The following is an 18,050-nucleotide window of genomic DNA, read 5'->3' on the forward strand; positions in this document are numbered from 1 at the left end:
CTTTATGGACAGCAGGCTATAAATTAACAATATTGTTAATACAATGCTTATAACCCTATGTTATATAACTGTCTATAAAGGGTCAATGAAGCCATCCTGTAACATTTCCTTCACTCAATAAACATCTCCCGGTAGTCCAGTGACAGTCAAATGCTCTATTAATGTGAAGGTGACATTATCAAAATTACCAAAACACAAAATGTCATCCTGAGGTGACTAAAATCCTTCTTTACATGCATAAGAATAAAAGCACATTTAATAGTGTGGGACCATGTTACAAAGCAATGACAGCTCTGCACCCTCCCTAAAAGGATACATTCAATAATGAAAATATATAGATTTTAACCTTATACCAAGTTTTTTGTTGTTGCAATCACTAAAATTAGATGGACGGATGTCTCCTCTGTTGGGATAGAATGGGCCATTGGCTTCACAAACAAAAAGGATCCAGACAAAGGAATAGGGGATAAAAATATAACAGTGCACTCAATAAATAGTATGTAGGTCACCAGTGAGGGGTACAACAACGCACCCCATTCCCTCAAGCGGTGCAAATTGGGAAAAGGGACCTGACCCAAGACATGGCACACCAACCCCCATACATAAACCGGATTAAGGACAGTTTGTACAAAGGACCTCCTGGGGCTGGTTGCACCAGTTGGTTGTAAACTCTACGTCTGACGTAAAATGTTCTGGATTGCTGGCCCAGTATTCCATTAGGGTGAAAGTAAGACGGAAATTCACAATGGGTATATAGACAGATATATAAGTGTCTTTATTGCCTAATAAGTAAGCCAAACACAACTAATATAAAATAAATACCAATAGCAAATCGTTATTGAGGCTAGAAAACACACCTCAATTTGGCTAACATTTCCCGAGCCTTGTAGACTATTCAAACGGACATTCCGTGAAAACCCCCCAAAAAATGACTGATTTATCAAGAAGAGTCCCCACGTTTGTATTAAAGGAGCACAATAACGCTGAAATTATTGCTGACCCCACACACAGACGCCATTTAAAACAGTTGGACGACTGGGAGTTTCTGTAACAATATGATAAATGTCTTCAATGACATTAGCCTACTTTACTCCAATTTTCCCATCATTCAGTGATATTCATTCCCAGAGTAATTATTGATTAATCCATCCCATTGTGGTTAAGAAAATGTGCATGCATAGTGATGAGCTTTGTGAAGTGATGGGACGGACATGCCCTGCAAAGTTTAGAACCAATTAGGTGTTTAAACCCTGAATGACTAACAGGGGCCGTTGTATTGAACCCTGCGCGCAGCCATCATGGCACTCCTCAATTGTAAAACATTTTGGAAGCTATAGAAATGCATTTATTAATGTCTACATTCGTTTTCTATAATAGACACCTTAATGCATACTTTTAAATTATGCGAGCTAAAACATTTTCCTTAAAAGTATTTTTGTTGTTGAGAGTACTAATGTTACTGTCCCCACTACACATTTTTGTTTGTTAAATACATGTAATTTTGTCCTTGAAAAACTTAATTGAAATACTGTAGAATTCCACTCATTCCTATGGAGGACTGCTCCGAATCCAGAGCGCCAATATGGCAGACCAGGGGCTTCGAAGCCTCTCAATGGCCAATATATAGCACCAGCAATCCAGGCTTTATATAAATCATTGTTTAGAACTGCCATGGCCTACCAACCATAATTATGAAACATCAAAATCTCATGAAGTCGCATTGCTTAAGCCGGATATAGCTACGACTAATCTTATTTTTGGTTGGTGCAACAGGTGCAACCTAGCATTTAACACCAATTATTTTTTTAACACCCAACTGGTGCAATCTGCCCCTGGACTGCTGTCCAAGTATTCCATTGTGGTGAAGATGGAACTGCATTTCAGTGGGCATATAGACTGACATAGGAAGTAAAAAGACACTTGTCTAAGTAAGCCATACACAACTAATATGTAATAAATAACAAATAGTTTGAGGCGGCTAGAAGAATATCCACATGAAAAGTATGTAGATTGAAATAGTGTTTCTAAATATATCCTAACCCCCAAAACAAAGAGCAATGTTAAAATGAGGAAGTCTCTTGACAAAGGGCTGAGTAGGATGAGGCCATCATAAAAAATGTAGAGACCATAAACTGAATATGTGTTGTCTTATGCCACAGCCACCCTGCCCTCTCCCTTTAGGGCAGTCTGGTTTGTCTACACTGGACCATAGGGCACAGTTGGTGTTTATGTAAGCACCAAGAAACTCTTCCTGGAAGGCAAATATTTTCCCATCACCCCATCTTTCAGAGGTGAGGTTATCTAAGTGTGAATCAGTCATACAATTGAAGTCGAAAGTTTACATAAACAGGTTTTAATGACTCCAACCTAAGTGTTTCAACCGTTCCACAAATGTCTTGTTAACAAACTATAGTTTGGGCATGTCGGTTAGGACATCTACTTTGTGCATGACACAAGTAATTTTTCCAACAATTGTTTACATACAGATTATTTCACTGTATCACAATTCCTGTGGGTCAGAAGTTTAAATACACTAAGTTGACTGTGCCTTTAAACAATTTGGAAAATTACAGAAAATAATGTAATGGCTTTAGAAACTTCTGTTAGGTTAATTGACATAATTTGAGTCAATTGGAGGTGTACCTGTGGATGTATTTCAAGGCCTACCTTCAAACGCAGTGCCTCTTTGCTTGACATCATGGGAAAAATCAAAATAAATTAACCAAGACCTCAGAAAAAAAATTGTAGACCTCCACAAGTCTGTCATAATTGAAGTGTACCTATGATGAAAATTACAGGCCTCATCTTTTTAAGTGGGAGAACTTGCACAATTGGTGGCTGACTAAATACTTTTTTGCCCCACTGTATATCCACATTAAAACGAGTCCTATATCGACATAACCTGAAAGGCTGCTCAGCAAGGAAGCCATTGCTCCAAAAATGCCATAAAAACACCAGACTACGGTATGCAACTGCACATGGGGTTAAAGATCGTACTTTTTGGAGAAATGTCCTCTGGTCTGATGAAACAAAAATAGAACTGTTTGGTCATAATGACCATCGTTATGTTTGGAGGAAAAAGGGGGATGCTTGCAAGCTGAAGAACACCATCTTAGCCGTGAAGCACGGGGGTGGCAGCATCATGTTGTGGGGGTGCTTTGCTGCAGGAGGGACTGGTGCACTTCACAAAATAGATGGCATCATGAGGTAGGAAAATTATGTGGATATATTGAAGCAACATCTCAAGACATCAGTCAAGAAGTTAAAGCTTGGTCGCAAATGGGTCTTCCAAATGGACAATGATGCCAAGCATGCTTCCAAATTTGTGGCAAAATGGCCTAAGAAAAACAAAGTCAAGGTATTGGAGTGGCCACCACAAAGCCCTGACCTCAACCCTCTGGAACATTTGTAGGCAGAACTGAAAAAGCGTGAGAGAGCAAGGAGACCTACAAACCTGACTCTGTTACACCAGATCTGTCAGGAGGAATGGGCCAAAATTCACCCAACTTATTATAGGAAGCTTGTGGAAGGCTACCTGAAACATTTGACCCAAGTTACACAATTTAAAGGAAATGCTACCAAATACTAATTGAGTGCATGTCAACTTCTGACCCACTGGGAATGTGATGAAATAAAAGCTGAATTAACTATTTTAAGAATGTGAAATGTCAATAATAGTGAAGTGGTGATCCTAACGGATTTAAGACAGGGCATTTTTACTAGGATTAAATGTCAGGAATTGTGAAACTGAGTTTAAATGCATTTGGCTTAGGTGTATGTAAACTTCCAAATTCAACTGTACATGTCCATGTAATTTTTTTTTCAAAATCTAACCAGCTCTTTCGGTTATTTTCCAGGCCCAAAAACAGCCACACCTGTGCTGTTTTAGTTGGCTACTATTGCATAACTGATAAGATGCAGCTTTCAGCTCAACTCCGTTTCCTTTTTTCCACAACAGTGTTACATCACTCAAAATCAACCCGAGTGTTCTTGACCTACAGAACTTGAGGTCAAATTTAACTTGGATAAACAAATTAAAACATACTATTGGGTTTCTATTCTATTAAGAACATGTTTTTCAGAAACAAATATGGATTATATTGATAAAATGTTAAATTACCATCAGGTGTAAATAATGTCAATCCGCCTAACATCAAGTAGACTTTCTCAGATACCACAGCCTCTCTCAATATATTGAGTGCACTTAATTTTTTTATTTTTTTTTAAACATTCATTGTCATTTAAATGGTCAATCGTCATTGTATAAAAAACACAATACATGTTCCCTTTCACGTGAAGAAACCACATCCTTACATAATGTTGCTAATGTTTGTTTCAAAGTGGGCAATCCTTTTTGCAATAGCTACAAGGGGACACAGTTCATTGGTGACTTGTCGTCATAATTTCAGCAGTTTAATAATCAATAACGCACATTTCATTACAGAACAAAAACAGACTAATTAGCATTTTCTCTGATATTTAACATGGTGAATTTAAACCATGCATTTGACAGAAAATAACATTACAGAATCTTCTCAGAGTAGTCCATTTAAAATACATCCTTAGGGACAGCTATTCCTTGAGGGATAGGACAGTTTGTAAATAGAGGGGGGGGGGGGGGGGGGTGTAAAGAAAAGGAAACCTATGTCGAAGGCCATGTGAAAGAGTTTTGGTGTGTTGGGAATTTGGGACAGAAAACAGAGCTGTGTATTCAAGCTGTGGGGTAAAAAGACAGGGGCATGCAAAGTTAAGGGAGGTCTCATTTAAGTGTGGTAGGCTACAGGCTATTTCATTCAGCCACATTCTGTGGTTGGATTGACACTGTCCATTGATAGGCAGAGGGTGACATTTCCATCCCTCAACAACTTATGTCAAGTCAAAGCACTAGGAAAGATTAATATGGAACTATGGGTAAAAAAAAACAACAAATGAAATCAATGTGAAATAGGTTCATCAATTTTTTTTCTCCAGTCCCTTAGGAATGGACAAACATGTACATCATAAGACAAAGACGCACATAGCCTGTAGTATGTTTGACACCCAAAATAACCTGCGATGGGATCGATGATTAGGTGAAACACAGAATTGGGGTCTGGTTCTGATTGATTAACATTGACCCAGGGTGTGACAGTTCACAGGTAAACAAGTGAATTCTAACCAACAAAGAAACTGTGGGAGGGCAACCTTTCCTGCCAGTCTACTTTAAAAAGAAAAACACAAACACTCAAGCAAAGGCACACACAGAAATTCAATATTTACAATGAATGCTTAAGTTATTGTTTTGGAGTAGTCACGAACACTCTAGGTAATGTGGGTAAGGTATGTCATGAATGGAGATAAGCGGGAGTAAGAACATGATAGAACAACAGAGAGAGGACATTGAGGGAGCAAAAAAGAGGTGGACAGGGAACAAGCAGAATAAGGAGCAAAGAGATGCAGGGAGGGAGAGTGACATCCCTCTTAAGAATTGCATCAGCTGAACAGGACAGAGAAGGCGGGGCAGACATGGGTGAGTCAGCAAGTGATCGGGTGGGTCATCCAGTCAGTCACTCCCATGGAAAATAACCTTGTTGACTGTTGAACACCAACATGTAATGGACGCATGAGATTATAAAAATCAATCAAATGAGTTAATTGCGGTTGTGGAGGCAGCCTATAGACTAGGCTACTTCCTTTGTCCACCAAAATAAACCACTTGTGAATGAGGTGTATGAATTAAGTCCTAAATAGTTCCAACCTAGCCCAGAAAATACATTGATACTGCAAAAAAGGCTTTATTGGTGAAAAATAATCTTTACTAAAACTCAGCAGTGACATGCCAACCACCATTAACAAAATGCAGTTTCTCAATTCTTGACATTTGCATATTAACAGCAAGAAGTTTCAAGTAGACATGGTATGCGAGTTGTCATTCACCACAATGACAGTAAAGGAAGCACAATCATGGGAAACTTTTACACCAGTTTCACTTCATTGACTTTAGTTTGTGATTAAACACTATACATGACTATAGTGCATCAAATACATTCCTTGACAAATGTTAACACATTATCAAACTTAGAAATATTGAAATATCAATTCCTGACCCTTATTGGATGGGGACTAAACATAATTATGTCCTTGCCTGAGTAAAACACAGAGGAAGTCCAATTTTTAACAAATATATATTAAATCAACCCCCAATCATTTGGCATTATGCTAGGTGCACTTCCTGTTTATGTAAAGGAGCTCCCTTTTTCATTTCTCAGTCATTCTTCCTCCGGCTGGCTGAAATCCAGAGGGCCCTCAAGTCAGTGGTCACTACAAAGCACAGCTAGATTACACAATGCGCCTTTCAAAATAAATACAAACCGAACAGATTCTACATGTAGAATTGGTTTGCAAATTATGTCCGGCACTCTCCCGGTGTGTACCGCAGCCTGGCTCGTACTCTGGCTAGGGCTGGTTTGTTGTTAACACACAGACAATAACAACCCATGCTGGGCTACAACTGAACAATATAAAAACAATTAAATACTTTTTTATAATATGCCAAGACTATTACAGCAAAAGGGTGCAAAAAATAAAATTAAAGACATTCAAGCAAAAGACCCATTAATTGCAAGCGTACAGTATGTAATAAAAATTATTTGGTGGGTGCTTATATTTGTCCTATTAATACGCGTGTGTGATTTGGAAATTCATTTTTTGCATATCCCAACTCTTCCCAAGACACCCTTCAGAGAGTGGGGTCACAGCTAGTGTGACCCTGGAGCAATTCGGGTTAAGTGCCTAACTCAAGGGCACAGAGATTTTTCACCTCGATGGCTAGCAAGGAACTAGCAACCTTTCGGTTACTGGCCCAATGCTCTAACCGTAAGGCTAACCTGCCACATTTGTTCCAGGGTAGTGATCCAGCTGCATAATAAAACATCTACAATTTACCAAACAAAACCAGTCTCGCAACTCTACAACAGGCAAATGTATTGAAACAAACATCTACTCAAGCAATCACCTTGATTTGCATTTTGCCTTGCCTGAAGTGAGAGCGCAAATGAAATTCCTCCATTTTCTTCACCAGTTCAAGGAAGTGCGAGTCAAGATAGGTAACTATACAAACACAACAGCATCGCTAGCACACAGTGAGTCATTGTCACTGTATAAAGTCCTTTCACTGTTTTTGAGCACAAGTCATTAGTAGTCTCAGTGGGACAATCCAACTCACTAACAGCCTCCATATAGACCACAATCTGGTAACCTGCATGTTAAATACACATGTCAGAACATCAACAAAACACATTTCCCATCAAGTGTTCTCCCACAGCCTTGTAATATAACAACCTCTGGTATTTCTCAAAGTGAATCCTAACCTTAGTCTGAGAGATATAGATAACTCCACACACAGTTCGATTAAAATTGAACAACATCCTTCTTTACATCCCCACTCTCCCAACATAATTACCCCCCCCACACCAAGCCGCCACACAATTCTCATAATATGGAAAAGAGAAAGGATTATCTAGTCTCTGAGAAGCCTCAACTGAAAAATAACTAGAATTAACTTTCTGTTAAATAATTGAGATTGGGGTCAAGGAGCGGTCAACAAACAAGCTGTCAGACAAAAAAAATATACTCACTCAGGTCCTGTCAAACTAGTTTGGGTCCATGCTTATTTCTGCAATCAAATCCCTACTGCTGCCTTAGAAAATGTTGGCTGAACCAGAAGCACACTTGGCATCCAGACAACCTTTAAACATGATTTCAACAGTTCGTCTGAACAGTTACAAAAATGGGTGCTTCACGGGGCTGGTGGAAATATGACTTCACAGAAAAAAATGGTTTGGAAATATTAAAAACAATCCCAGTGAACATGGGTGCATTCACATTGAATCATTTGATAAAGTGGACTCCATAAATACAAGGTTCAGTGGGTTGGAGATTTCCTGGCTAGGGTTCAAAGTTCTTACCTTGTCTGTTCTCATGGCAACAAGTGGAGAAATCCATCCCATGCTTGTGGAACATGGTAAACAAAGGCCTTATCTGTTTATGTCCCCTTAAAATAGCTATTCTTATATGGAAACATACAGTCTACTGTTGATATTAGTCACAATTAAATATTTTGGCATATTGTTTCTTCTTTGTCACTTAGAAAAATCTAGAGTGGAGGACAATAAAATAGTCATTTAGTTTAAAAAAAACAGTACAAAGGGTGAGAAGTTATTTTCTTTCTCTTACTTCTATGCCTCTTTCTTTTCAGTCTGTTTTTCCTCTTTACATCCACTCTGGATAACGAGATGGTGGCTGATGAGCCAGAGGGAAAATACAAATAGCTCTCTTCAAATAGGGGATAGAGTTTGAAACATCCGGTGGCCTCGTCATCCCACCCCCCCTCCTTCTCTTGGATCCCTCTCTCTGCACTGCACTCCCTCCAGCTCTGACCTCTTTATGCTCTTCTCTATCCCTGGCTCCATCTCTTCCTCTCCTTCATTGATTGCAACCCATTCTCTATATAAACCTTCCTCCCCTCTTTACAATATGTTAGAGATAGCTCCGCCAGACGGTCCTAACAGGGTAGGATCACTCCCACCCGTCCCCCCATCACCCTCCCTCAGCGCGGACCCGACCACAGTTCATCCTGGGAGTCTGAGTCCATCTCGAATACGCCTCTGCTGGGTTGCGACCCTTTCCCTCGGTCCCCTGAACTGCACGCACCACCAATCTCTGTCAGTGGCACATAGGAGTAGTCCACACGGCCGGGGTGGTGAGCCGGGGACCGCCAACACATGATCAGGTGACCCACCAGGCTGGACAACAGCAGAGAGGTCAACAGGCCAGTGACGATGAGCCAGCACTGCCTGAGGAGAGATAAATGGAAGACATCAGGTACTAGGCATCGGAAGTGAAATAGGTATATTTGCAGTGTGTAGAGCACTTGGAAAATGTACATATCCAATCCAAATCAAACCCATTTTTATCATTATTATCAGAAGAGGATTCATTGATATTAGTATGGGCCCCAAAAATGAACATTTGTAGGACAATGAGTAAAAATGTGAGGAGGAATTAAGAACAGGAGAGAAAGATGATCAATGAATAAATACATTTCAACCTCTCACTCCATCTGTGGATGAAACCATAGCAACTCAAAACAATCCCTCACTAGCATGTGTAAGGTAAGGGGGTTAATAAATGTGTATGGCTCCTGCAGTCTGTGACGTGTTTACAAGTATGGAGGGGTCAAGCCCGCTAAATACAGGTCTAGACCACTGTTGGTCCATGCAAATATTAGCACATCACCAAACATAGCAGTGGACATGCTGTTCTAGTCACACGAGGGGATTAAGTGATGAATTTCTGTCTGAGCCAAGCTGTGAAAAAATAGAAAGGCTGTGTTTTGCACAATGTTCATCTGCATTAATTTACAATAGGAGAGCGACGGAGGGATACAAAGGAGGGAGAGTGGCTGTGCATGCGAGGAGGGTGGTTAGATTGATTTGTAGGTGGTTAACAGCAGGGAGGGGTTTCAGCTGAAATGACCTTTGGCACTTACTCGGAGAGATAAGGCTTGGATTTGTGTGCCTCCTCCTCGCTCCATGTTGCAAACATCTGATTGGCCAGGCAATGGCCAGCTGTGGAAACAGCAATTACAGAAACCACTCATGTCTAAAGTCTCATCCACACACATAATACCAACTATAGATGGTCGCTTCAGCATCCTTGTTTGACTGCACTAGCTGTGACAATTTCTCTCCATAAAAACAGGAATCAAAGTACAAACACAACAATTTGTTATTCCTCAACATTGCCTCAAGCAAATAGTGCCTTCAGAAAGTATTCAAGCAACACGTGACTTACACATTTTGTTACAGCCTGAATTTAAAATGGATGACCTATAGATTGTCACTGGCCTACACACATTTAAAATTGAAAATGCTGAAATGTCTTGAGTCAACAAATATTCAACCCCCTTTTTTTATGGCAAGCTTAAATTAGTTCAGGAGTAACAACTAATTATCTTAACTCACATAAGATACATGGACTCACTGTGTGAAATAGTGTTTCACAAGATTTTTTAATGACTACCTCATCTCTGTACACCACAGGTCTCTCAGTTGAGCAGTGAATTTTAAAAACAGATTCCCCCACAAAGACTAGGGAGGTTATCCAATGCCTCACAAAGGGCACCTATTGGGAGATGGCAAAACACAAACTCCTCGCAAATCCTCGCACTGTCAACTGTGTTTATTTTCAGCAAACTTAACATGTGTAAATATTTGTATGAACATAACAAGATTCAACAACAGACATAAACTTAACAAGTTCCACAGACGTGACTAACAGAAATTGAATAATGTGTCTGAACAAAGGGGGGAGGGTCAAAATCAAAAGTAACAGTCAGTATCTGGTGTGGCCACCAGCTGCATTAAGTACTGCAGCGCATCTCATGTGCAACAGAACTGACATTCCTGTCTTGCAGGAAATCACGCACAGAATGAGCAGTATGGCTGGTGGCATTGTCATGCTGGAGGGTCATATCAGGATGAGCCTGCAGGAAGGGTACCACATGAGGGAGGAGGATGTCTTCCCTGTAACACAGTGTTGAGATTGCCTGCAATGAAAACAAGCTCAGTTCGATGATGCTGTGACACACCGCCCCAGACCATGACGGACCCTCCACCTCCAAAATCGATCCCGCTCCAGAGTACAGGCCTCGATGTGACGCTCATTCCTGCGACGATAAACACGAATCCGAACATCACCCCTGGTGAGACAAAACCGCGACTTGTCAGTGAAGAGCACTCTTTGCCAGTCCTGTCTGGTCCAGCTACGGTGGGTTTGTGCCCATAGGCGGCGTTGTTGCCAGTGATGTCTGGCAACAACAGGCTTTACTAGCTCTCAGTCCAGCCTCTCCCAGCCTATTGCGGACAGTCTGAGCACTGATGGAGGGATTGTACGTTCCTGGTGTAACTCGACAGTTGTTGTTGTCATCCTGTACCTGTCCCACAGGTGTGATGTTCGGATGCATCTATCCTGTGCAGGTGTTGTTACACGTGGTCTGCCACTGCGAGGACGATCAGCTGTCTGTCCTGTCTCCCTGTAGCGCTGTCTTAGGTGTCTCACAATACAGACATTGCAATTTATTGCCCTGGCCACATCTGCTGTCCTCGTGCCTCCTTGCAGCATGCCTACCGTCTGTAAGGTGTTCGTGTCTTAACGACTATTCCACAGGTGCATGTTTATTAATTGTTTGTTTATGGATCATTGAACAAGCATGGGAAACAGAGTTTAAACCCTTTACAATGAAGATCTGTGAAGTTATTTGGATTTTTACAAATTATATTTTTAAGACAGGGTCCTGAAAAAGGGACTTGACTTTTTTTTGCTAAGTTTATAGAAAGGTACATATTGAATATCCCTTTGAGCATGGTGAAGTTATTAATTACACTTTGGATGGTGTATCAATACACACAGTCACTACAAATACACAGGTGTCCATCCTAACTAAGTTACCAGGGAGGGTGAAAACAGCTCAGGGATTTCACCATGAGGCCAACAAAACAGTTGGAGTTTAATGGTTGTGATTGTTGTTGATCCATCCTCAGTGTTCACCATTGTAGATTCTCCACAATATTAACCTAATTGACAGAGTGAAAAGGAAGCCTGTAAAGAAAAAAATATTCCAAAACATGCATCCTTTTAGCAACAAGGCACTAAAGTAATACTGCAAAGAATGTGGCAAAGCAATTAACTTTTTGTATTGAACACAAAGTGTTATGTTTGGGGCAAATCCAAATACATTACTGAGTACCACTCTCCATTTTTAAGCATAGTCATGGCTGCATCAGCTTATGGGTATACTTGTAATAGTTAAGGACTGGGGGACCTTTTCAGGATAAAAAAAATAAACGGAATGAGTTTAGAACAGGCAAAATCCTAGAGGAAACCCTGGTTCAGTCTGCTTTCCACCAGACACTGGTAGATTACTTTTCCTTTCAGCAGGACCTAAAGCACAAGGCACTGGAGTTGCTTACCAAGAAGACAGTGAATGTTCCTAAGTGGCCGAGTTACAGTTTTTTTATTAAATATAAAGGCAAGACCTGAAAATTGTCTGGCAATGACCTACAACAAATTTGGCAGCGCTTGAAGACTTCTGAAAATAATAAATGGGCAAATACTGCACAACCCAGGTGTGGAAAGCCCATAGTCTGGGTTAGTCTCACAGCTGTAATCACTGCCAAATATGTTTCTACAAAGTATTGACTCAGGGGTGTGAATACTTATGTAAATTAGATTTCTGTAATTAATTGTCAATACATTTCCAGAAATGTCTAAAAATATGTTTTCACTTTGCCATTATAGGACATTGTGTGTAGATGTTTGACAAAAAAATGTATCAAGCCGGTTTAAATTCAGGCTGTAACAAAATGTGGAATAAGTCAAGGGGTATGAAAACCTCCTGAAGGCACTCTACATTTACATTGTAGCGTAAACACAAGGAACATTGCAAACAAGCTATTAAGAAATGAAACTTGATATGTGCAGTTGAAGTCGGAATTATACATACACCTTAGCCAAATACATTGAAACTCTGTTTCAGTTTCTGACGTTTAATGTTAGTAATAATTCCCTGTCTTAGGTCAGTTAGGATCACCACTATTTTAAGAATGTGAAATGTCAGAATAATATTAGAGAGAATTATTTATTTCAGCTTTTACTTCTTTCATCACATTCCCAGTGTGTCAGAAGTCTACATACACTCAATTAGTATATAGTAGCATTGCCTTTAAATTGTGTAACTTGGGTCAAACATTGTGGGTAGCCTTCCACAAGCTTCCCACAATAAACTTGGGTGAATTTTCGCCCATTCCTCCTGACAGAGCTGGTGTAACTGAGCCAGGTTTGTAGACCTCCTTGCTCACACACACCTTTTCAGTTCTGCCCACAAATTTACAATGGGATTGAGGTCAGGGCTTTATGGTGGCCACTCCAATACCTCGACTTTGTCCTTAAGCCATTTTGCCACAAATTTGGAAGTATGTTTGGATTCATTGTCCATTTGGAAGACCCATTTGCGACAAAGCTTTAACTTCCTGACTGATATCTTGATGTTGCTTCAATATATCCACATCATTTTCCTACATCATGATGCCATCTATTTTGTGAAGTGCACCAGACCCTCCTGCAGCAAAGAACCCCCACAACATGAGGCTGCCACCCCTGTTCTTCACGGCTGCGAGGGAGTTCGTCGGCTTACAAGCATCCCCCTTTTTCCTCCAAACACAACGATAGTCATTATGGCCAAGCAGTTCCATTTTTGTTTCATCACACTAGAGGACATTTCTCCAAAAAGTACGATCTTTGTCCCCATGTGCAGTTGCAAACTGTAGTCTGGTTTTTTTAATGACTTTTGGAGCAGTGGCTTCTTCCTTGCTGAGCTGCCTTTCAGGTTGTCGATATAGGGCTCGTTTTATTGTGGATACAGATACTTTTGTACCTGTTTCCTCCAGCCTCTTCACAAGGTCCTTTGCTGTTGTTCTGGGATTGATTTGCATTTGTCGCACCAAAATGCGTTCATCTCTAGGGGACAGAACGAGTCTCCTTCCTGAGCGGAATGACGGCTGCATGGTCCCATGGTGTTGATACTTGCGTACTATTGTTTTTACAGATGAACCTGGTACCTTCAGGCTTTTGGAAACAGTGCCCAAGAATGAACCAGAATTGTAGAGGTCTACAATCTTTTTTCTGAGGTCTTGGCGGATTTCTTTTGTTTTCCCCATAATGTCAAGCAATGAGGCACTGAGTTTGAAGGTAGGTCTTGAAATACATCCACAGGTACACCACCAATTGACTCAAATGATGTCAATTAGCCTATCAGAAGCTTCTAAAGCCATGACATCATTTTCTGGAATTTTCCAAGCTGTTTAAAAAGGCATAGTCAACTTAGTGTAGGTAAACATCTGATCCACAGGAATTGTGATCATGAACTTTAAGTGAAATAATCTGTCTGTAAACAATTGTTGGAAAAATGACTTGTGTCATGTACAAAGTAGATGTCCAAACCGACTAGCCAAAACTAGTTTGTTAACAAGAAATTTGTGGAGTGGTTGAAAAACGAGTTTTAATGACTCCAACCTAAGTGTATGTAAACTTCCGACTTCAAAAGTACATATGTAGAGGACTGGGGATTTATTAGGGTTACTCTAGTTTGTGACATACATCCCAACACAGCTTGATTAAGCCCCCCTTAACCCTCCTCTGTTTTACAAGGGTCTAAATATTTTAAACTCCTACATGTGTGTTGTAAGTGGCAGCCAGGCAGTCAGTAGACTGTGGTGAGGGCCAGTCAGCCCATCATCCTCATAAAGAGCACTGTCCTGGGCTATGCTCAGAGAGGGCGATCAACCTTGGAGGACATGGGATGAAGGACTGCGGAAGGGGGTGAGTGAGAACACACTAGAATGAGAGGGAATGAGTCAGTGTAGTGTGGCGTTGATGTTACAACCCCCACACATAAAAACGCCACCAACATAGAACTAGAGTAAATAGAGGTGGTGGATCCCACAGAGATAACTAAAGTAAAACAAAGTGGTGAGATTAGAGTCTGCACGGGCCGGTCATAGTTTAGGAGAGCTCATGAACACATCCCTACTATGCCCTACATATGGACACAACCAGCAGAATAAGGGAGGGAGATATGCAGACAGAGAGCGAGTGATTACCAAACCTTCCATAACAAAGTCATCCCCTACAGAGACATTAACATGGAGAAGAGTCCCCTAAGCAAGCTGGTCCAACACAATTAGACCCAACCAAATCATGAGAACTAAAATAATTATCTCCAATGTGTCTAAACAGAGTACAGAGCGGCAGAATACCGGACCACTGACTGACCCAAAATTAAGGAAAGCTTTGTCTATGTGAACATAGCCTTGCTACTGAGAAAGGCCGCTGTAGGCAGACCAGGCTCTCAAGAGAACACAGGCTATGTGCACTGCCCACAAAATTAAGTGGAAACTGAGCTGCACTTCCTAACCTCCTGCCAAATGTATGACAATAGAGACGCATATTTCCCTCAGATTACAGACCAGCAAAGAACTAGAAAACTCAAATTGATAAACTCAAATATATTGGGTGAAATACCACCGTGTGCCATCACAGCAGCAATATTTATTTATGCATGACCTGTTGCCACAAGAAAAGGGCAACCAGTGAAGAACAAACACCATTGTAAATGATTATTCCCCTTTTGTACATCGTTACAACACTGCATATAGCCAACAAGTAACAAACAAGGAGGGAGGTAAAATGACAGACAGGAACAAAAGAGAGGGGAAGAGAAAATGAGGTAATACATGGAAGGGAAATGAGTCTGGGTGTGCTGGGACAGCTGAGATCATCTCAGAGATAAACCTTCCTGATTTGTACTACAATGAGAACACTAGACACACAGGGCGACTAGATTAGGGTGCCCCCCAATTAGTTGACAGGCTGTTGGTCAACCAAGATTATTTATTTTTTGTCGACCAGTAGCATGCGTGTATCACACACACACGGCCATCTCAGTGAACTAATCTATTGCGAAGGCCTAGACTAAAAGCCAATTTATGCTAGATCCGAAATGTGGTCGGCGGCGCCGTATGGAGGGTGTAACGCAATTACGGTGCCTCCAGAGGCATGCAGCAGCCATGCACCTCCCAAATGAACCAATGCGGAGGGCCCTGTATAGCTCTGCATTGACATTATTGGTTGACGGTAGATGGGAGCTGTACTACTTCCTTTACAACAGCTCTGCACTGCGCTGCGAAGCGTGAATGCCATGACTTCTGCAGAGGCCAATTCACCATAAATGCTGTATGGCCAATGCAGACGTCGGATTGACCATGACTGACCCAGATGCACAATGCACTTCTCTCCAGAATGCACTTTCTCCCACCAATTTGTGCACATTCATTGTTTCATAACTTCATTGTGTGATTTTTTTGCGTTTGATTGTTAGCGTCTATCAGTTCCACATTAAAGATATCACCAGTAGTGCATTTACCGTTAATTCTTAATCTACAGTGTTTGTTCGGCTATGGTCATTTCTGTTAATGCATTCAATATATTATTCCTTTTAGCGTTCTCATTGTCGGAGTGGACACATTGTTTGCAGAGCACACAACCTATGCAACACTTGTGAGGAACAAGTTGGTTTATTTAATTACGAATTTTGCCAATTCCATTTAGTCATTGACAGGAGTGCTCCCGACAAAAGACAATGTTGAGTAAGGACACGCACCTGATTAGACTTAGAAGTAGGCCTATTAGCATATAAAGTGTGCCCATTTGGGGATCTGATAGTATTTCTGATTGGCTTAACGCATCACGACTAATGAGCTGTGGAGATTCTCAAAGTCATGTTTTCTTCACCTCAAACAGCAAGCAAAAAAAGTCTGTTTTAACATCCATTGAGAATGACAGTAGTTCCTCAATGTATTTGAAAAATCTTTCCAGCGCTCTCCCTTTCAAATACCACTCAGTGTGAATGGAAAAATGTCATGCTCTGATCCAGTGGAAATGTCACTAAATAGGCCTACCTGATCACTTCTCATCAGTGGTTGACTTAGACTGAAATAGGTCCTGGCCCCATTTTGGGTGCAGGTACTGTTTATATTTAGGTGCATGAGCTCCACAATAGTTTTTAGCTAATATTCTATAAGAGGTACAGGAGCTCAAGCAATAGGACATTTGAGGTGTCGGTACTCCGCTCCGGTGAGCTCCTGCCCAAGTCAAGCACTGCTTCTTATCACTTGCGCAAATAGCCTACAGCGGTGTCTGTCCCATGCTCACTGGAGCAGGAACCTGAGGGCCCAGAATATTTTATACAATGTTGCAAGTTTGCTAGAGCAAGCTTCAGACCAGACCCAAGTTAATAGTTGATAGAAATGTTTCAAGTTCATTGCAGACAGACCATGTCTGTGTGATTTATAGGATATTTTATATCAGCAGGTTGCAATGTTTTTATTTGTTGGCTTTATGTAGGCTATTTTTTACATAGTTGGCCAACAGCAATAGAAGTTACTTTTTAGGTTTGTATCATTTTAATTTAGATATAATTTTGAGTAACCACATGACAATGATTGAGATATGAAGACGTTTTTATAAATGTGCATATGAAAACCATAACTGGCACACAGATCGGTAGAAATGGTAAGATAAATTGGCATGCCACATGAAAAAAGGTTGCAGACTCCTCATGTAGCCAATTACCAGCAACTTCGGGAGAGTAATGGCAGAATCTGCAAAAGCCATCAGGAGAGGGAAGAGGATGGTTGGGTCAGGTTAAGATTTTTCTTCTGGTTATCTAGATCTCTGGCTCCCTCTTGAGTCATGTGTCTTATTTCAAACAGTGAGCTTAAAGAATCAGACAAGCTCAATGCATATAGTTGATTTTATCAAACTACATAGGATGTGTCTATATGGAGAAATACACGTTTAAAAATGTCAACCAATCGATTTGGTGAAAGAACAGACTTCAGTCGACCAAGATCTTTTTAGTTGGGGCCAGCCCTAGACTACATACAGCCAACTGAAACATATCCTGAATGTCTGTACCATGTAATGATGGGTAACCAATGAAAACAGACAAGTCATGTTTGGGAGAAAACCTATGCTAGCAGGCTTAGAATGAAGTGGTCCACATACTGTACAAGACACTTTACAGGACGACAACTATGAAACTATTAGTAATTTTTAGAGACCGAGGTGCAGAAATCATGAATAGAGGCTTGTAACCTCTTTATGCAGTATGTTGTGATCCATTTAGTTACTGCAACTACTGGTGCTCTGAGTAGGTGGGGGAGTAACAGGTGGTTCCATACCTCTGTGTATGCTCTGGTTCTTCTCTCCCTGGAACAAGGCATTGCAGCTTCCTGTGACCGGGTCACATGGGCACATGTCCTGGCACTGGCACTTCTGCCCACAGTCCAGCCCGTACAAACCCAGAGGACACTCTGAGGGGAACACAGGAAGTGATGCGAGACACCAAGGAAACAGGGTGAGATATCACTGGAAAATACAATAAAGCTTTA

At 40.9% G+C, this 18,050-nt stretch overlaps 2 protein-coding genes across 4 annotated transcripts in view; both read right to left on the bottom strand.

Annotated features, from left to right (window-relative positions):
• LOC110486727 (tumor protein p53-inducible nuclear protein 1) overlaps positions 1–7,908 on the bottom strand; it is a 20,324-nt gene extending 12,416 nt beyond the window's left edge. Inside the window, exon 1 of the mRNA XM_090196228.1 lies at positions 7,617–7,908. The gene's annotated coding sequence lies outside the window, so the exon portion shown is untranslated. The remainder of the gene's footprint in view (positions 1–7,616) is intronic.
• Positions 5,759–18,050, bottom strand: part of nagpa (N-acetylglucosamine-1-phosphodiester alpha-N-acetylglucosaminidase) — a 19,263-nt gene continuing 6,971 nt past the window's right edge. Inside the window, exons 10-12 of one of the 3 annotated variants that reach the window (XM_021558501.3) lie at positions 17,841–17,972; positions 9,530–9,608; positions 5,759–8,834 (exon numbers count right to left, since the gene is read on the bottom strand). In XM_021558501.3, coding sequence (XP_021414176.2) covers positions 8,588–8,834; positions 9,530–9,608; positions 17,841–17,972 — 458 coding nt within the window. In that variant the 3' untranslated portion in view covers positions 5,759–8,587. Of the gene's footprint in view, positions 8,835–9,529; positions 9,609–17,099; positions 17,259–17,840; positions 17,973–18,050 lie in introns of those variants that run through there. The other 2 variants (XR_016485886.1, XM_021558514.3) reach the window with 2 other exon arrangements.

This window comes from Oncorhynchus mykiss, chromosome 2 (genome assembly GCF_057628025.1).
Source record: "Oncorhynchus mykiss isolate SJ-2025 chromosome 2, ASM5762802v1, whole genome shotgun sequence".
Taxonomy (NCBI): Eukaryota; Metazoa; Chordata; class Actinopteri; order Salmoniformes; family Salmonidae; genus Oncorhynchus; species Oncorhynchus mykiss.